The sequence below is a fragment of the Aptenodytes forsteri genome, unplaced genomic scaffold (assembly GCF_000699145.1).
Source record: "Aptenodytes forsteri isolate BGI_AS27 unplaced genomic scaffold, ASM69914v1 Scaffold54, whole genome shotgun sequence".
NCBI classification, from domain to species: Eukaryota; Metazoa; Chordata; class Aves; order Sphenisciformes; family Spheniscidae; genus Aptenodytes; species Aptenodytes forsteri.
Window position 1 is genome coordinate 1599739 of NW_008796044.1, and position 21394 is coordinate 1621132.

At 37.0% G+C, this 21394-nt stretch overlaps 1 protein-coding gene across 4 annotated transcripts in view; it reads right to left on the reverse strand.

Moving 5' to 3' along the window:
• SPDL1 (spindle apparatus coiled-coil protein 1) overlaps window positions 1–20792 on the reverse strand; it is a 27470-nt gene extending 6678 nt beyond the window's left edge. The window contains exons 1-12 of one of the 4 annotated variants that reach the window (XM_009285698.2): window positions 20720–20792; window positions 19513–19560; window positions 17292–17467; window positions 14827–15003; window positions 14315–14509; window positions 13865–14014; window positions 13103–13201; window positions 12113–12223; window positions 9105–9245; window positions 7445–7554; window positions 6087–6274; window positions 4767–5112 (exon numbers count right to left, since the gene is read on the reverse strand). In XM_009285698.2, the coding sequence (XP_009283973.1) occupies window positions 4767–5112; window positions 6087–6274; window positions 7445–7554; window positions 9105–9245; window positions 12113–12223; window positions 13103–13201; window positions 13865–14014; window positions 14315–14509; window positions 14827–15003; window positions 17292–17450 (1676 nt within the window). In that variant the 5' untranslated portion in view covers window positions 17451–17467; window positions 19513–19560; window positions 20720–20792. Of the gene's footprint in view, window positions 1–4561; window positions 5113–6086; window positions 6275–7444; window positions 7555–9104; window positions 9246–12112; window positions 12224–13102; window positions 13202–13864; window positions 14015–14314; window positions 14510–14826; window positions 15004–17291; window positions 17468–19512; window positions 19561–20719 lie in introns of those variants that run through there. The other 3 variants (XM_019473883.1, XM_019473882.1, XM_009285700.2) reach the window with 3 other exon arrangements.
• Between the last annotated feature and the right edge of the window lie 602 nt (window positions 20793–21394).

Here is a 21394-nt window from a genome sequence, read left to right on the forward strand (position 1 = left end):
GCCATTTCCTCTCATCCTATCGCTCGTTACTTGGGAGAAGAGACTGACACCCACCTCGCTACAACCTCCTTTCAGGTAGTTGTAGAGAGCAATGAGGTCTCCCCTCAGCCTCCTTTTCTCCAGGCTAAACAACCCCAGTTCCCTCAGCCGCTCCTCATCAGACTTGTTCTCCAGACCCCTCACCAGCCTCGTTGCCCTTCTCTGGACACGCTCCAGCACCTCGACGTCCTTCTTGTAGTGAGGGGCCCAAAACTGAACACAGTATTCGAGGTGCGGCCTCACCAGTGCTGAGTACAGGGGCACGATCACTTCCCTGCTCCTGCTGGCCACACTATAGGATTTTATAGGATTCCCTCTAAAAATACAGAACAAACCAAGAACTCAAACAACCTAAAAGGCCAACTAAGAACTGAATTGACTTAAAATGTGTTCCAAATCAGCACAATTGGATTTATACAAAATACTCCCCTTTTACAGTATTAGGTAATTCTGTTAGTGTACAGTGTAACAAGTCTGGAAATCAAATTCACATCAGAAACATCACATTGTTTCATAAAAAGTAAACAACTATTAGAATTCATTATTTGAAGAGAGAAGAAAAATGATCTTTTTATGCTTCGAATGCACACCAAAATGTTTATGCAAGTCAGCATAAAGTAAGCTAACTTCCTCAGACTAGAACTATGTTAATAAATACCTAAAGTAATTTATCAGAGGACTGACACTGACTTATGAAGATGAAATGAATGAGCCATTTCACGTTAGTAAGTGTAACTTCACTTTAAAGGTAGTTATAGCTTTTATCTGGATCAGCAATAGATTGCCATGATTTGCTTCACTTATGAAAACCTTAGTTTATGGCAATGAGGTACTCAGAAATGCCTGAAGATTCAAATAATTGAATTTTAATGTGACAATGAACAGACAATCCAAGCAAATAAATTTTTCCTTTCATTCTTAGTATTTTATAGTTGGCCTGCAAATGCTTCAGGACTGATTATTCTACAGCCTACAAGTTGTTAAACCATATTTTCAATTACTATACTGAATTAAATTTTTCTGAAAAATACGTGTTTTTACTAATGGGTAATAGATCACGTCTACAGGCTGCTACATATAACAAGAGAAGAGACAAAATGAATTAGTTCAGTTAACATCACGTTATGAAATTAAGTCTCATGGAGTTCAAAAATCAGCCAGTCCCTTTAATTCTTTTCTACCAACCTTTGTGATAATGAAGGAGCAGCAGAGACAAAGTGTTATGAACTAACTGCAACCCCCATTCCCCATCCCCCCTGCGCTACTCGAGAGGAGGAGTTAGAAGTTGGGAATGAAGGAGTGAAGCTGAGCCTGGGAAGAAGAGTTGGGGTGTAGGGGGAAGGTGGTTGTCTGTCTTTCTTGCTGTCCCACTATTTTTAAATGGCAATAAATTAATCCTCCCCAAGTCAAGTCTGTTTTGCCCGTGACTAATTGATCCCTGTCTTAATCTCAACACATGAGCTTTTTCCATCTTATTTTTCTCCCCAGTCCTGTTGAAGAGGGGGAGTGAGAGCAGCTGAGTGGGCATCTGGCAGCAAGCCAAAGTTAACCCACCACAGTCCTCATACCAAGCCAGCTCATAGACCACCCCTTGTAGCATTGCCATATTTGATGAAGTGTTCACCCAAGGAAATGGATGGATCAGAAGAGATGACAGTTAAACACCTCCACTTAAAAAAAAAAAAAAAAAAGCTTGTGAAACTATGACATGATTCTATCAAGCTTTGACTTTGTAGGCTCCAGAAACGAGACATAACGAGGGTTCCTTCTACCCGTTTAAGGAAGATCAACTAGTCTGATCAGATGGAGCTTTACTTCCTGAAGACGAATGCCATGCCTAAAACCCCAAAGAGAATATTAGTTATCGAGATCTCCTGCTGAGCCAAATGGCTATAGGCAATAGGCATTTCCTGTCCGAACAAAGTCCAAATGAAGTAGATTTGGTATACGTAATCCAACTAAATAACTTAAAAGAGCAAATAAGCTCTTAGGCACACAAGCCCTTCTTTAGATCAAACTAAAGCAAACAACCTCAAATCTAATTGCAAAGTACGTTGGGCAGCAAGGGCTGGAATTTGTTATTTCAGTTTCAGAAGTGAAGAAAAGCATTTCAATACAGAAGTGTATTTTTTTTATAGACCAGTTGGCCTAACAGAAAATATCACTACCTATAACCTTTGCATTGCCTGAATTACAACAGTAATTAACAATTAAAAATAATCACTTAAATATTTAAATCTTTAGTCTCAACTACTATGTTCTCAACACTCGCATATCATAACCTAATCAGTACCATCACCTAATGAAGTACTCCAATGTTTACTTGCTTTCAACTTTTGTAAGTATATACACACGCACTGCAGATATGTACGTATGCTATTAGTTCAAAGTTATCTAGGTTTACCTTGCTGAATCACATTAGCAAGCAAGACTCTTCAAACAAGGAAATTTGTCACCCATACAAGTACACACAGATCACTTCTGACCACTTCATCACCTCCTAAGCTAAGATGACAAAGCTTTTCAAACACCTTTTTCTAGAAGTGAAGTTTTCAATCCTTTCACAGTTACTATGGCTCTTTTCACTGCCACATTTCATGGACTAGTAACGACAGAGCTAGAGTAATTATTGCACAAAACCTACTCCAGTTACAAAAATAACCCCCAATGCCCACAATAGCCTTTTCAGCCAGAGCATGACGTTTTACTTAACACAAGGTCAAATGCTGACAATTATCCACCATGCACATGCCAATTATTTTTTCCTCCCCCAAGCTCTCCATTTTTCAGGTCCACGTTCCTGCTCAAGTTGCCAATATTTTTTGTGCCTTTACATTACATATGTAGCTGTATTCCTACATAGGGTTTGGCCACATCCATCGCAAAACAGTCCAGAGAATCTTTTAGTGTTTAGAAACCCAACCTCTCAACTACTCAGATTTTATCATGACTTCCTATATCATAATAAATCACAACAGATCAGGGTTAAGTAAGTCCACAATGTTATCTTAACAACATCATTAATTGGGGATTTAGTAGTTCATTAACACAACCAGAAACATGAACAGAACCTTCTGCCTGGATTTGCCTTTTACAGGTTCATACCACCATTGAAAACAACTGTAAAGCTTATATGGAGTTTTGCGGCATTTTTGTTGTTGTGTTGGGGTTTTTTTTGGGTTTTTTTGTTTTTTTGTTTTTTTTTTAAATCTACTGATTTAGGTTTTATTCCTTATTTGAAACAACAACAATGGGTACAAGATTAGAACCCTCCATCTGAACTATGACTTCCTCTTCCTCTTCCACTTTTTCCACCTGCTCTGTTTTCAAACATCAACCCCATAAAATAGCTTCCTCTCCTCACCCTCTCGCTGGTAGGTTTATCCCTTCAGTTCACATAAACTGTTTCCAACAACTTCCTGTTGGCAGACACTGTATCTTCCTTTCCAAAAGAAATACGAGGAAATAAGTTAAACTTTTCACACCCAGGTTACATGCTATCTGTTCCTTTATGTATACAGAACACTGTCAAAACACAATACCATCACTAAATCATCCAATCTTCCTCTCAACTTTCACCACCCATGTTTGACCTCCCTGATCTTTCCTCCTCAGCAAAAGTCCCTGCATATTTTGACATAGCGTCTCGAACTGCTATTTCTGTCATATTCTTTCCACACTATTTCAGAAGATTGTACTGTTTGGTTACTTTAAATCTGTTAATTGCATCCAATGCAACCTTGAATAATTGATCCGAGAGTCAAAATATCAATCCAATTACTTCTGAATGCCATTAATTTTGGATATACTGTACAGATTTCCACGTATTAGGCCTCCTTCCATCTTCAAAGCTGCTGTCATTCTAGATTCAATAAGCTATTTTTACTAGCAGACATTAGCAAGTTGTAAGCTCAAAACATCTAGACTATCCCCGATTTTTTTTCTCCCCCCAAACACTCCAGCATGTGTTTACTAAGATTATGAATATGAACAGAATACAAAAGCATCACCTGGCAAAAAAGTCAGCATTCCTTTCCCCAAAAAAGTTGGAGCTAATTACTGTACTAAGTTACTTTACCATCTATCAAAAAGCAACTTAAATTCTCAGTTCAGGGGAAAAACACTTGATCTTAGTTTAGCAGTTGTGCTTCTAGTTATCACGCGTCCAGATTATGGAAGTCAGTTGTCTGACAACACAAATGGAATAATTAATTGCCTATTGTCTTGTACAATGCAAGTTCTGTTAACCCAATTCAGGTTAAGAATTACTTAATTTAAATAATTTTTAGGTTTTTAGCTAAACCTGAAAGTTGATGAGGGCTGAAATTAGGTATGAAATTGAAGCATGATACCTCTTGCCTTTGCTACTTTGATATGTAACACAGTTGTGTGGCAGCTCTGAAGGAACCAAGCAAACAGTCCTATTTCTGAAGTTAGAGCAAACTGAGTGAACTGCCATGCTATCCGCACACCTTAAACATTTTCAAGTATTGGGGACATTATTTCAAAGATCGTTACAGGTTCAAGAGTCTTTTTCATTAGTCATCATTTTAGTCTTTCTAAAAGGTTTTGAGAGGTTCAACGTAGGCAGCTGGAGCTGAGGAATTACACTGCATGCAACACTGAGGAAATAGATAAAGAAGTGGATAGCATAGTTCATGCAGCGAAAGAAAAGAGATGCAGGTCTGTGCTGATTGCCTTGACCATAGACAGAAGCTGACACTGACCTGGGGGCAGCTGAAGGCAAGGAATTGCTTCCACTTCTGCTACACGAAGTAAAGGCATCATGATTCTCATCTTTAGTTTTAACTCTCTTTCTTTCTCTTTCAAGTTCAACTACTTTTTGCATTGCTTGAAGAGCTATATTTATTGGTGGTGCTTCAAGAGCGTGTTTTTTAGGAGAAGCATCACTTTGCTCCAAGTTCTTGGAAGTCATCTTTGTTTCTTCCTTACTTGGCAATTGAGTGAGAGCAGCTTCTTTTACTGAAGTATTTTTGCTGTCCAAGTATTCACAAGTACTGTCCAGTGGAATCTTCTCCCTCTTCTTTTTAATTTTAGTGCCTTTAAGTAATTCTAAGAAAAAAAGAACATACTTTTTGTACACAAGTGAAGCTGGAGTTAACTGTCTGCCAACATGTTCATAATAAAACTAATAAAGAACATTTACTTCACATGACTGAAGACCTTGGAATAATTCTTAATAGGCAATTTACATCCCTTAAAAGAATGGCCTTTCATATAATCTGTTATCAGCAAGTAAGCATCCCAACAGAAGTTAGCTTGAAAAAGAGACAAAAAAACCCCCCCAAAGCTCTTTCTCCCCATCCACTCTCCCTTTTTACCAAGGCTTTTAATTAGATGCTCTGAACTACATGAATACGCTCAATTATTTTATTTCCATTTTGGAGGCTGCTGAGGTCAGCTTCCACAACTAAGCTTTTAAAATTAAATCCTTTGGGTAGGGACAAGTACCAAAACCAAGTCGTCCACCTGGTTCCCCATTCGTCTTCCTCCACAGGCTACAGTCCCTTGTTTTTGCACATACCCAGGTATCAGCTGTTTTTCAGGTGAGCCTGTTGTCAAAACTCAGTCCATATTAACTTGAGCTACTGAACAGTTTTTCCTCTAAATGCTTTGCACTCATAACAAAGCTCACATCAGCTGCCTACATTCAGAAAGCTGATACTTCTCATCAACAGAGAACTACTGCTACTGTTATGAAAAGCACCTCCTGAGAATTTGCTCCCACCTACTTCACTATGGTTATCTAGCTGTACTCCAAAGCCTCTGAACACTATGATTTGTACTCTTTAGTCTTCCAAAATTAACGTTAGCATACATACTGAAGTAAGGTCCTTGAGCAAAGTAGGGCTTTACTATTTCAGTTCAGCAGTTTTTAGACCAGGTTATTACCAAAGAGGCAGCCATTTAAACGTTAGTTTATATCTGGAACTAACCTAATGTCTTCCTGTTTAATGTTATTTAACTTGTGAAGGTTGAAAAGACCAGATATTTCTTTTTTTTCCATATGGAAAAGTAGTATTTACCTTCAGGTTCGTATTTCATTTTTAGCTCATCCAGCATAACTCGCAAGTTCATATTCTCACTCTGACAAGCTTGCAAATGCCTCTCATTTGTGAAGAGTTTCCTTTCAACTTCCAGAACCCTTTGGCTCTCATACAGAGCTTTCATCCTCTGCAAGGATAGTTCATTTTTCAAGGTTTCAGTTTCCTTGCTAGGGTGGGAGGAAAATTACACAGTCAGACTTGGTTGGGGTTTTTTGTGTTTTTGTTGTTGGTTTGGTTTTGGTTTTGTTTTTTAGTAAAGCAGCTGATACAAAAAGTCAACTAAGCATTCAGTGACTTCACATAAAATTCATATTTATACACTAGTAGGAAACGAAGGAGACCTCTTTCGGTACAATGAAAGTTTTCACTTGAACTTGACATAGAGCAGTGAGTTTAGTTACTGGAGATATCAAGTTTGTTAAAAACAAAGCTGTAAAACAACGCACACATGCACACATAACTGGTTTGAGAAACTTACCCTAACCTACAAATTCACTATTTCATCAGGGGTTTTTTAACCTGTGTATAAGTTAATATAACTACTTCTATAACTGACAATACAAGCTCTACACAAAGGCATTACTCCAAGTGACACCACAAATAATTATGTTAATACTCAGTGCATGTCCTTGCCTCTGTTTCAGAGGCCATTAACTTCCACATCATAAGCACTGAATCACCATTCCTCAGCAATCCTAAGGTACTCGGATCATACCAGTTTCTCATAATAGCAACAACAGCGAGGTGACAGACTTCTCAGGAATTCCCACAGCCGACCATTGCCTCCTGCTGGAAGGGCAATACTTTCATCCGAGGGCTTAAAAACAGTCCTGAGGCCAAACACTATGGACTTTCTAATTAATAGAGATGGAATTCACCAGCCGAAGAACACATCCCAACTAAATAGTCCAGTAAAACATTTAAAGTGTTATTATCTCACTCTTTTTAGAAGAGAAATAAATATATACAGCCTATAGGCTTTCAGAAGCTTCATACAGTTCCTTTACAGGTTACTTTTTGGTTTTTGTTTTTTTTATAGTTGTCAACTATCTTGTATCTAGGAGTACTAACAACATTTCTAGAAGAAAACAACAATAATATAAAATAGTTCTGCCATCTTTTGCAACAATAAGTAAAATGCCAAAACAACTCTCAGTCCTATAATGACCATAGGATGGTTCCACAGCATTAGAAAATGAGACAACGAGCATATTTGCACATACAGTCAGTGGACTACATACAGACAAACAGTAACAAAAGAGGGACAATAAAAACAAGTAGCTAGAAGATAACTAGACTAGAACCAACTTCTAGGCCTCAAACCTTTAAGTACTTACTTTGAGTTGTCAAGTTTCATTTGCAGTAAATCTGCATAGTAACCATCTTCAGACTCTCCTCCTTTTGAGCTACTAGGAGCTCTGAATTCTTCCATATTCTCATATAAAGTCTGATAAAGAAAAAACGTCAGGTTGTCAAATAGTGACCTTTCAGAAGCACATTAGCTTAGTCCTTAGGTGAATTTTTCCATGCATTTCTATAGAGAAGCCTCATCATAGGAGCATTTCAACATACAAGAGAGCTCAGTTGCTCAGAGTACTTCCTCATTTGTTACAAATGTCAAATAGCACTGAAACTGACAGTTCTCTCATACACTGAAAGAGAAATAGAAAAGCAAGTTTTCAACTCCAGAGGTTTTCAAATAGCATTACAGAACAGTTATCTTCCTTTTTACTTGAAAATACAGAATATTTAGTTAACCCATAGGGAATTTGTTTCAGCCTTTATTTCTAGGCTTCAGCAGCTGGACCCCAAAGGTGAGGAATACAAGCTATGTTAATCAATAGCCAAAATCTCAAAATCAATTACATCTTTTAGAGGAGAAAGTTGGTTCATAGTAAAGATGCCATAAATGCAATAAACCTTCTATAAAATACATCAGTAACATGTGACATTCTGGGTTTTTGCTTTGTGGTTTTTTTTCTGAAGCCGTACTCGGATTTAATACTGTCCCACAGATCTCATAGGCTTCTGTCAGTCACTGACTACGGGTACTTTTGATGGTTATTTGAATAAATCATTTAGTTTCCTGACACTACTTATTTATGGCATAGAGACAAAAATAAATATTTATCAGCTTATACATGACAAAACTGGTACGGCAATCAAACTGTCTCAATCGCTTACTAAAATGGGTTAAGCCTAGCTTTATGCCACTTTGGTTAAATGCAGAATAGAGGACACTATCCTGGAAAACATAATCCTACTGCACAAGCTAATACACCTAAGTTTACATTCCAAAGCTGTGATAAAGGGCCAATCGAGTCCATAAGTATGTAAGAGAGTAAGAGAGGCTACAGTTTTTCACTCCGTATACACACAAACATCAGTAACATTACAATAGTGCATACAGGTGTTCTCATGTATTTCTCGCCTTCCAAAATATTTACAAGATACTATCAAGTTGCATAAAGGGACTAAAGAAATTGCTTTACAAGAATGATTAAGCAATTCAGTTTCTCTAGAGAAGTGCATGCTTCAACTGCAAAGTTAAGACATGTTAAGGAAATAAATATCCAAGAAATCCAATATAGCGAGAGACTAAGAAGTGATAAAGCCTAAATATACACAGTAAAAACGTGAAATGGTTATGTCTTCCAAGAGAAAAATCAGATGTCATAGTTTAGTGAACTTTGACCAAGTAATTGAATTTAAACACTACAGGTAACTATGTAAAATATGAAGGTGCTACACACAGGAACCCAGAAAAGATTGTTTCTCCAAACCAGCGGTTGGGCAGTGTACAATTTTCTGCTTCTCTGAACTTCAGAAGTATATGTTCTCCAGCTGTAAAATAGAACTTTGGTCAAATAAAGGTACGAGTAGCCTTTGGATCCCCTTTCAAACCTGAGCATGGACTTCAGGTAGTTTGCATAATTCTTCTTATTCTCATGTTTTAACTTCTGATTATGACTTTTCCACTTATTACAGACCACATACCTTAAATTTTTCTAGCTGCCTCACTTTCATAAGAAGATCTTCTATCTCACCATTCTTTTGTTCTAACATCGACTGTAAGCGTTCCAGCTGCTCAAATTCTGCCTGAGAGCCTTTCATCTGTAGCAGCGTAGCCATTTGCAGCTGAAAAAAAGGAATAAAAAAAATCCTTACAACAAATACTGGGTTAAGTGACTGAAAATCTCAGCCTCTTACCCATAACAGTTAGGGTACTCAAGCCTTCTAATTCTAATCCTGAATAAGCGCACTGGATGCTTAAACTCAGTAGTCCTTGCAATGTAGTCTTCACAACTATCATCATAGGTTGACACTAAAAATCTTCAGGACAGCTGAAAACTTACTGAACAGAGTAGTCCTGAGGTGTCATATCTTTCTCCGTATTGACTAAGGAACCTATAAATATGCTGTCAAGGACACACACAACATTTCACATTCAAACCATAAACACCAAGTCAGCTAGAACTAAACTACAGTCCAGGCTTGTTTATCAGGGCTAAAAATGCATCTATTGAGATCTTCTCAACTTGGGAAAAAAAGACCTAGTTCACCAACGAGTTTAAAACCCCTTTTTTTGCAGTTCTGATTCTGAGGTATAGATAACACTAAGTTTGCCTTCTGTAATATTAATCCAAGAATTTCAGCTTCTTCTACTCCTTCAGTGGAACACATCCTTTCAAGCAAAGGAACACCCTTTGTCATTACAAAAGAAGTTTATCAAAGTCAAATCTTGCATTTATAGCAGATTTTTCTGATGCTGTTAACATAATAATATCATAGTACAAGGGCCATAACACATTCAGTTAAAGTGATACATCAGACATTTAAACAACTGGAGAAACAACACGAAGTGCAATAATGGAAAGACTTAACAGGGTGTTAGTGGCAACTGTAGCATTTTTACCACTCTAGTCAGTATGGATAAGGTATGAGCATTTATAGCAGATTTTTCTGATGCTGTTAACATAATAATATCATAGTACAAGGGCCATAACACATTCAGTTAAAGTGATACATCAGACATTTAAACAACTGGAGAAACAACACGAAGTGCAATAATGGAAAGACTTAACAGGGTGTTAGTGGCAACTGTAGCATTTTTACCACTCTAGTCAGTATGGATAAGGTAACACTGTAGGACACTCAGAAAAGTCACAGGGAAAGAATCAACTGAAACAAATTAGACTACAGATTAACAGAGAAAGCGAGAGAAGAGCGTTTACCCTACAGAATCTCCTATGTCAAGTAAAGGATATTGACGATTCTGTACACAAACTACAGCTAAAGAAAGAGTCAATGATCTCCTCCTCATAGCTTCTACAGGATGTATGGGAAGCAAAATTTTAACCCCCATTGCTGACTAAAACTATCCTTACATTTCCCAAGCATGTGGGCACCTAACCTTTTCCCCTTTCACTTAAAAGCCCACTTGCTAACTGTCAGAATTGCAAATTGCAGTTGATCTACATAAAAACAAAGAACAGAAACATTAAGAAACTGGAAGGGATACTGTGGGCTGTGGGAAATACACCAGACATGGTAAAACTTTCACAGGAGTACTGCTTACATTCTGTTCAGGAGTCAGATCTTCAGAAGTCATCAGTAAATACCACATTCAGGCATTCTGACAACTAAAGCTGCTACAACAGTTAACTATACTGTTGGAATCAGCTGCTGAATGAAGAGATCAGTTAACTATATATTGAGCTTTAACACACAGCATCACAACACAACACAAAGCACAGAGGATCCTAACAGGGATCTAAGATGGCAGCTTAAGCAAAACAGCTGTCCAAACAAACTACCTATCTCTAATATTGATATTAGAAGAAATTTTATGGGGACAAATGAGTATAAATTGAAATTCCAAATAAAAAAATTAAATAGTAGAACAGGGATACCAATTTGCCTCAGTTCTTGGTGAAAATTTTCAGTATTATGAATGTTTCTTACACCATTCAATCAGCGTGACTGACTTACCCTCACATTACAAGGAGAAAATTTCTGAAGAAACTGATTCTATTCAATAATTTTACTCACTCAAATCTTTAGATCTCAAGGTCAGATTTTAGTAAAAGAGAATTCCTTTGCTGCATCAGTAGTTCTTTTTTTGTCCTTTAAGAATGTTATTTCAATTATTTTCAACCTACTTCTCAAAAAAAGCTAGGTAACAGAAACCTATATCTTCAGTATTACTCATTATCATCACTCTTGATGTTTAAGCACTCTCCTCAAACTGCATGATCAAGTATTTGATCAAAATGAAAGGATCCAGTCGTGTGTTGGAAAATCAGAAGACCAACATGAAGACAGTTGGCAGTTTTGCACCATCCCCTTTACATTATCTTGTAAATCAGCTTCTACTAACTAGTTCTCAACAGCATTAACCAACAGGCTCCCATCCTATGGAAGTGTAGTCTAAATGAAATAGTTATGACAAAAGTTATGAGTTATTCTTGCACTAAAGATAGGGAGAAGCCAGAAAAATATAGACAAACATAAAAACAAGAAAGCAACCCAGAGGGAAGAAAAGAAACAGTGTGATCAGAGGACAGAGTTCAAGCCTGCCCTTTTCTTTACATTCATTCTTGACAATCACCGTTAATACACATATAAATGATTCATGTAGTACGAGAATCAGATAAGGAAAAAAAAGCAATAGTCAAGACAAACCGAATGCTAGTTTGACTGACAGGAGTTGTGTTTCACTTTTATCCATTTAACAACTACTGCCAAAGTAAGCAAACATAGTGCCTTCAGCATAACTTGAAGTTCTAGGATAGAGTAATAACGCTAGTAGCAGTAGAAAAATGCTGATCTATCATAAAAGTTAAATAGCACAATGACATCTCTCACTTGTTTTTTCTCCCATTTCCCTCCCCCCAGACTATTGTATCATATTTTAAAGATAATCAAATCCCCTAGCCTGTGTGCTAAAGCATTGCCTTATCAGACCCCAAGGAAACCCTAGACTATTACAGTAATGGTCATACCTTCATTCTTTGCAATTGTTCTCTAGTGAATGCATGCTGTTTTTGTAGTGACTGATATTTTATTTTCACACTGATCAGCTGTCGTTCCATTTCTGCCCTACGGTCCTCCACCTACAGAACATTGTTAACAATTATTACTATGAAAATTATAACACTTGTTGTCACTTGGATGACGAGTTTTACAAGGAGACGTTACCTAGCAACTGATGTTGGTTCTGCAAATACTGCTTTTCCAGCAACAGCGCTTGAAAGTATGCGCTATTGTCATTACCTCCGAGATAAAAGTGAGTAGACAGTACTGTAGCAGCTGAAGCCCAAACAGTAAAGTGCAACAGATTTTTCTTTTGTTCTTTTGATATCAAAATAAAGTAACTTTTCATATGTTTCATTGTTGCTGTAGAATAGTTTTGTCCATTGGCATCAGAACAAATAGTTTAAAAAAAAAAAAATGAACTGTGTACCCAATTCAACCCATTCCCTGGGTGTTGTCAGAAAACAAAATAACTCCCTATGCATTTAACAGCAGCTGAACTCTTATTCAAAAACTAATTCAGAAACCCTCCCAAATGCTCAAACATCCAGCCATTTTCAGCATGTTTTTAAAAGACAGCATTTAACAGCATATTTAGTATTTCACATACTATCTTCTGCATTAAAGAAGGCTTACCAGCCGAACAAAACTACTTAGAGCTAAGAGCTGCAGGCAGAACTGTCATGAATCCTCAGCCCCATCTTCTGTCTTGATAGCCAGGTAACTAAGTGATTCCATTAACTTTACTAACTCCCCAACTTCAGAGTGTGTATAAAAGTTGTTTTACATAGGTCAGTTCCTAGACAGTTCAACACTGTAGTGTTTGAGGAATAGATATTCATGCTGGCCAGATCAGGTACAGATACTCTTAATATTTTCAATGCAATATAAGAAATAAAACTTATGAAGTATTTCTTCTCTCCTCCGTATATTCTCAGGTATCTGTGGCATAATTGTACCTCAGCAAAGAGAGAATTGCCTTTACTTGTAGGGTCCAAAGATTGCTGCACTGCATGATCCAGCTGAACTTGAAGCTCTTGATTAGCTTCACGAGCTTTCTAGATTAAAGCAAAGAGGATATTAGTCATTTAAGCATCTGATGTACTGCATATATGAATTTAATCAGATAGTTTTACCTCTTTTTCATTTCCTATGCCTTTAGCATAGATTATCTTGTACTGCGGTACTTAACTGTGCATACAGTTTAGTCACTAAGAGACAATCAATTTTGTTTCACTAAAAGGCTTAATATTACTCTTGCTCTTCAGAACAAGAGCATAACTAAAACCTTTAAAGGAAAACTTTGATGTTTATCAGTTGGATTAATGTTATTGAGACTATTAGCCTAGCTGTGCTATTTAGTCACAAATCCTCTACTCCCCAGTACAAAGTTTTCCAAGGCATTCAGTAGGAACTTGAAATAAAAATGAGAATTATATCAGTGACCTGTGAGAAGGTCCTGTTATAAGGCAGAATACTGCAATGCAAAAGGATCTCCATACGCAGCCTTCCACAAAAGACCGCCAATATAGAGAGTAGTTAGCAACAGCAATACCAAACATGACTAGCCAATATCCCTTTTTTCCCCCTCTGCCTTCTCTTTCTCCCTCCCTCCTCAGAACTCCGCTCTCAAAACTCCTCTGATTTCACTGAAAAGCTAGCACCACAACTTGTAGAATTCAGGGATTGTCTACCACTGTTGAACAAAATTTAGAGAATACCTCTAACGCATTACAGTAAGAAACAACTTCTTTTTCCCTCTCCTCTTTTTCTCCCTGTAGACGCTCCAGCTGATTACGTAAGTTACTGTTTATGAGTTCTAATTGTTCTTTACTGTACTGCAGTTCATTCAGCTTTTCTTCAACATTGGCCTAAACAAAAAAAAAAAGTATGAAATAAAAAGTTTATAGAACAACTTCAAGAAAAGCAGGCCCATGTGAACCAAACAGGTTTGTTAGTAGTAATTACTTTTAATACAAAATATTCTCTTGAATAAGAGGTTGCGTTAAAGTCTAGTTAAGGCTATTATTTTTTCTGTGCATATTTTCTTAATAGTAAGCCAATCATAAGGTAGCAATATACACAAAGCATCTAAAAAAGACGTGAACAAAAGCACAGAATTTTATTTCCAACTAGCCTACATTCCTAATAATTAAGTACTAGTTACACACCTTCACACTTTCTAGTTCAGTGAGTTCTATCTGAAGATTGAGCATTTCTGAAGACATGGTTTCATGTACACGTTCAGACATCATATGTAGTTCTTCTGATTTGGCAGCAATTATTTCCTTCTGATGATCCACTTTGTGTCTTAATTGTTTCTCCGAGAGTCGGGTTTCATCTAGTTCTGCTTTCAGGTTCTCCACCTTAAAGACAGTTGACAACTAAGTAGTACCATTTTATAATAAATTCTTGAAAAGCACAATAATTTTGTCTCTGTTCTAATTATAGAAAATGTCCTAGAAATACAATTTAAGAGTAAACTTTTAAAAATAAGCTTTGAAATTTAATGTAATACACAATATAACTATGCAGATGTTTGTTAAAAACCAACCAACGAAGCTTCTACATATTAAAACTACTTATTAGATTTGTTTTGGTACTTAAGTGTGCAATTATGAGTTAAAAACATATTCTTTAAAATGCTATTAGCAACATTTTAGCTGTATATTAGTTGCCAAACCTTGTTTTTAAGGTCACTGATTTCTTGTCCATAGACTCTGGCAAGCTGTTCTTTCTGTTTATCCAGTTGCATGTTTTGCTGTTGCTTAAGGGAATCACATTCAAAACTCAAGCTTTCCAACATTCGATTCTTGAGTTCAATTTCTCTCTGAAGAGAGTATTTCTCTTGTTCAAATTTCTGAAAGAAATAACATACTAATAAATCTAGATGTAATATTCATAAATGCTTGGGGAACAACGTACTAAATACAGGCTCAGAAAGAAGATACTAAATGCCTAAAGCTTGTAGCTCATTCAACCTTTTGTTGAAGTCCAAATTAGGGAATTGCCATACCCACATTTAAAAAACAACAAAACTGCTCTGAAATTTTATGACTTGTTTGGTTGTGTAATATTATCTTCTTCATGGAAACTGTGTATTTCTTTGCACCAACATGAAGGGTGTGGGCATCTTTTCTGCAAGTGTAACAAAGAAATCTAGTGAGAGCTTACGTGTCCTTTCTACCACCATGGAACCCGATTATGTTAAGAATCGTTACAGTCCATCAAGTGTTCCCCTACTGCAGAACAGCTGGGTTCAATGTTTGGTAAAGACATCTAAGTTGTCTACTGTTTTATAATAAATCCTGTCAACCCCTCCAGATTGAAGAAGGACTTTTTAATCAGCCTCCCTCTATGCCCGATTGTATATGTTTGCTAATTATAAAGGGCAGCTTCATTTTACTCTTCCATTCAGCTAGCAATTAAGGAGAAGGAAAAAAATTTTAAAAATGAATGTCTTGGAAGCAGAAAAGGTAAATACCAAAACCAAATCAGTCTAAAAATGCAGGATTTTTTTTTTCTTTTTACAACAAAACAACAAAACAACAAAACAACAAAATTAAGGAGAAGGAAAAAAATTTTAAAAATGAATGTCTTGGAAGCAGAAAAGGTAAATACCAAAACCAAATCAGTCTAAAAATGCAGGATTTTTTTTCTTTTTTGAATACAATAACTCTTAAAACACAAACCAGAATTTAAAAAAAGGAACGTAACAAAACTAAAAGCTGTCAGGTATGAAATTGACATCTGTGGCCCAGACACCAGCTTATCAAGGACAGGCTTAGCTCTCAAATATACAGGACGAGTTTTAACTCAAAGATAAAGACAGTGCACAGAAAAGGTTTGGGCGTGCACTCCTGATGAGATCCAAGAAAGGCAAAAATCTAGCACGATATGTCCACACAGACTTTTACAGAAGCGCACACAGTTTTTTTCTGAAAGACTCTTGTGCCTACTGTTAAAACTTACACTTGTGTTCACGGTAATTGCTTTGGCTCTCAGATTCCAAAGAGAACCACAGATTCAAAAGCTCAAAAGAATCTGTTGGATAACCATGGTTCCCACACAAGATGTTTTTCTGCTGTATGAAAGCACACAATTCCTTCCCTCTGCTCTTGGAATCTAAGTTACTAATTGATCTGGTTCATACCAGCTTAGCTCATAACTTTGCTCCAGCCTATAACATAGGATTACAACCTATTGGTGCAGCTTCACAACACAGTAGCTACCATCTCAGGTTGTCTGCAGAAAACGATGATCCTGCCCTGCCTTCCTTATCACTTGTGCTTTCCAGCTGCCTCTCTTGCACTAAGCTTACTAATGGCAAACCGATCAAAGTAAGTTATCAGGGTTCATTCAGAATAGCAGGGTGCTACAACTCTCCAGCTGGTAAAAAAAAGAACCAAACCAAAAACTACAACAAAACAACAAACATTTTAGCTCTATCAATCACAAGAGAAGGGATAGATGCACAGCCAGAAAGATACTATTTCTCTCCATTTAGTCTATCTGAAGCACGGGCTGACTGAAAACAAACATACATCAAAATTAAAGTGTTTATGGAAAGTGAAAGAGATTTTTCTGATTGGAATTTTCTTGCAAATTACTAAGAAAACTGGTTGACTAAATAATACCTTGATATTTCAACACCACACTACTCTTTTCTGAGCTGTAAAGAAATGTACTAACAAAGTCAGAATCCCTTGGTATTTAGAAAATTTGAAAACTTCACTACAGAAGAAATCAATTTTACAGTCTTGCTGCTAGCATTCTTTTTACAGCTTTAAGTGATGGAAAGCTTGCAGGGAGAGCATAACATGAATGAATCGCTAAACATACCCAAAACACATGCTCTAAACCAAATTTACTTTAGCAATGTATTCATATTACATTGAAGGCAATTAATCCTACACAGTACTGAACACTTGATGCATAATTAGCTATGAAACCCTGTCCCAGTTAGATAAAATCATGCTCAATATCTTAGAGCAGAAATAAAAAGCCCTCTCTACAAATACTTTAAAAAGGTTTATTAAAATTAATCTAGACTCTCAAAGGCATTTAAAACACCTGTGATGTTCAGAAAATAGTTAAAATAATACAAAGTTCTTGACTCCCTTTTTTACTCAAAGTTCAAAACATCACCTCAGTTTTCTCAGTCAGTTCACGGCGTGTTTGATCCAACTGATTTTGAACTTCACTTTGGGACTCCAATAAATGCAAGCCATATTGTGCTGCCTTTCTTCGCTCATTCTCTGCTTCCTTGAGTTGGTGTCTAAGACTTAAAATGGTCTCTGTGTCCATTTTTCTTCCTTTTGTTACTTCAACATTGCAAACACAAAATGATTAAAAAAATACATTGTAGTAAGTTACAGTAGTTAATCTGAAAGAAGTTATTGGATTTCCTTTCTTAATCAGGATACAAGGCTGTATTAGTGCGAAAATATAAGAAAAAAAAAGATAGCTCACAAACGAACAGTCCTATGAACAGTAAAAATAATAGCTATTTCTCCATAAATTTGGTTAACATCTTATTCCTGACTATGTCTTAAGTAATAGCATGCAGCGAAACAACACCTGTGTACCCAGCCTGGTTTCCTAGCACACCAGAACCAGAGTTAATCTAGTATATAGCTAACTTGCCATACGCAAGAGAAGGCTAGGAAATAACCTTGTAAAAACACTTTTATGCATATGCCTGACAATATTTTCTGTGGTATTATAAATAAAGTCACACTAACTATAGCATTACTTGTGTACACAAATAACACTTAAGATTCACGTAGGCAGCTGTATTAGCAGGATAGTTTACTCCTAATAACATTACATGGGATATAGAAACAGATAAAGGTAGTTGAAGGAGAGAGTCAAAAATAGAAACCCTGTTAAAAATATATGGAATTTTAACACAGGGATTTTTATTTATTTAAGCACTTAATGGAGTCTTTCATGACTCTTTTCCACTTTAAACTTAAGTCACTGCAGATAACCTATTTGTTAATAACCATGTCTTTGTCACACGTTACAGAAAAGTCATCCATTTCTATCTTCGTATCATAACAGAAGACATAAGTAAAGGTGAATTTTGCAAGAAGTTAGTCAAAATAAATCCAAACAAACAAAACATTTTAAAAAATAAAAATCAAGTCAAACTAACCCCATAAGCTTGTATGACTGCTTGCTCCCACATCTATTAAATCAGCACACTGCAAAAAAAAAAAATCTTAAGACAGAAACTGCTAGGCAACTCAGGCTTCTGAACAACATAAGCCAAGAGTTTTCTCAGAAAGTATGCAGTAACAATGATATACAAATAAAAAAATCTGCAGTTGATTTTTCAAAGCCAGGGTTCATAACACCATAAGCTTGTATGACTGCTTGCTCCCACATCTATTAAATCAGCACACTGCAAAAAAAAAAAATCTTAAGACAGAAACTGCTAGGCAACTCAGGCTTCTGAACAACATAAGCCAAGAGTTTTCTCAGAAAGTATGCAGTAACAATGATATACAAATAAAAAAATCTGCAGTTGATTTTTCAAAGCCAGGGTTCATAATTTTTATATAATTTCAAGATTAAAGTAATTCTTCCTTGAAGATCTTATTTTGTGCTTTTTCTTTTTACATAAACAATTTAGTTGTTGCCATCTCTTACTGGCACATATATTATCCTTATGAATTTTAGCAAGATGCTGGTCTTAATCAAGAAATGTCACAGCTCAACACAGGAGAGATTATTTTTAAGAGTCATTATTGTAATGTAATGCCTTCACTTTTTTTTTTTGCTAACTTTTATTTAACAGCTTCCTATAAAAGAAAAAAAAATAATTTTAATAATAATTTTAACATACAAAAGTACATCATGCCAAAACTGTGCTAATTCCTTTCAGAGATACAAGATAGAAATTATCAAATTCTGTTTTTTTCCCAATCACTTGTTGTTATTCAAGTTTAACACATACAAAGAGACTTTATCCAGCCAGGTTCTGAAACTTCAGTTTTGCACATCTAACCATTGCAATGCTTGAAATACTAGTTTTGCACACTTATGCTAAAATAAGTGAAAGACAGGAATTTTGTATGCCTATAACTAAGAATCAACAATATTTTACTAGTGCAAGGACACATACGCTGTGTACAATTTAATAATGAAATGTTTACCAGTAAGATGTAGCAATATAAGCATACAGGCAACCACTCCTGGCATGCATTTGCATTAGTAAAGGGGATGAATTAATCCTTATTCACTTCATAACCAGAATTTAAAAGATAGCTTCATTTTCTGATCAAACAACAATATACAGGCAACACAGCAATTTGATTGCTCCTAGCTACTAAAATAAACTTGAGTAATATTTTTAACTCACCTTCAGAAGTCCATTTAAGTCTTTCTTGACCTTATTCTCATACTCCACCTTTAAAAGAAAAAAAAAAAGCAACAGTTGTCTAGTCCGGATGAGTATAAGCTGCCATTATAGCACAGTCCTTCATAGCAGTCCTTTCCTGAAAAGGCTTAACGCCTGTGGCTGTCTCATGAAAATGCAGATCACAAACTAAAACCCCATAGAAATGCAAATCTTATTCAAATCTCAATTGAGGCAGCTGTCAGATAGTTTAGAAACAGCCAGATCAGGCAAGGCTGCCAGAGGATAGATGCTCTGCAACTGGCCTGTGGGGCAAGTAAACAGGCTACGCCCAGGGTCACCTTCTTCTAGCACACAAAATTTTTAAGGGTTGTTTGGGCATTTTGTCTTGCTCCCTCCACTTCTTCAATCTCTTTTGCATGCTCTCCTCCACTTTCACGTACAAGATCTTTGAGCTCTTAATAAATCATTTACTGGATAATATTAAAAATGATCTTAGGCTTTTCATTAATTTTATAGTTGAAGTATGGAGGAAAAGAGAAATAGTTTTCCTACTCACACGTTCCTTGCTAACTATTAGGGAAAACAGCAAGTATGGCTTTCAGAGCACAGACATCCTCAACTTATCACTGTCAATTTTGGATGAAGTTAATCAGTCAAGTCCAGGTAGCTTTGTTCATAAACCTGCATTGTTATATAGGGAAGTAATTGCCTGCGGTTTAATATTATACATGAGGTTAAGTAAACAACCCTGAAAATAGTGGTTTAAGAGAAATTAAATAGGTAGTAAGGTGAACAGGTAGGAGGTGAAATAATAGAAATCATTCTCCTTTATTCTACTGAGAGTTACTAGAAAGTAACTTTTGGCTAATTATCTTCAAACTTTTTATGACGGATTCTATACTGAGAGCTCCAGACCTTGATTATTCAACCATTTAAGTGCTCCTTGATAAAAAATAATAGGGTAGGAGATAAAAAGGCACTCTCCTGGCATGCAAATTTTCTTCTCCCACTCTATAACTGTTCTTCTAGTTAAACTGCTATTCCCAAGGGTCGTATGCAACAGCCGTCTATATTCTGATCTATTCAGAAGTACCTATACATTTCTCTGATCACTAACATTATTAGCAAGATAGTTTCTCTCCCTTAAGCCAGGTATTCCCCTTACAATTCACTTCAGTTACTTAAACAAGTACATTTCTTCACCTACCGAGTTGCACACTCAAGCTGAAGTATTTTCAGGGCTAATCACCTTCCACAACACACATCCTCAGGTGGTAACTATTACAAAGAAAAGAAAAAAAACCCCAAACAAACAACAGACTGCAGCCTGATCTTTCAGTCACTACAAAGTACCCAGCAAACCAGCAACTGGCTCTGTTCGCTCTTTGCTTGAAGAGTGTAGTGCAACGTTATATCTATTCTTTAATTCAGGACGTTACCCTTTAGCAGTTCGGGCCAGCCATGCCATGGTATTCTCCACTTACTGCTCGCACGCCTTCCTGACCCACTTCAAACCAACACCAGCGAACGACTCGCCCCAGCACAAGGTTCTTATCAGGAGTCTCGTCCACGCGTCAGGCACGGATGCGGGCAGCGACTGACAGTCGGTTTTGCGTTCCGCTGAACGCCCCCGGCCCGTGTTATAACCCTGACGGGCAAAAGGCGCGGAGGGGGAAAGGGTGTCCCCCCCGCTTCACTTGACGCAGCATCTCCGGGGGCCGTGGGAGAGAACAGCCTGTCCCACTTGAGGCAACAGGGGAAGGCACTGGCAGCGCGACCCCGGCGAGGGGAAGGACCTGAAGGCCGCAGAGGCCCAGACTGAGCGGCACGAAAGGAGGGGAGGGAGACAGGAGCCGCCCCGAGCCCCTCGGCCCCACAGCCC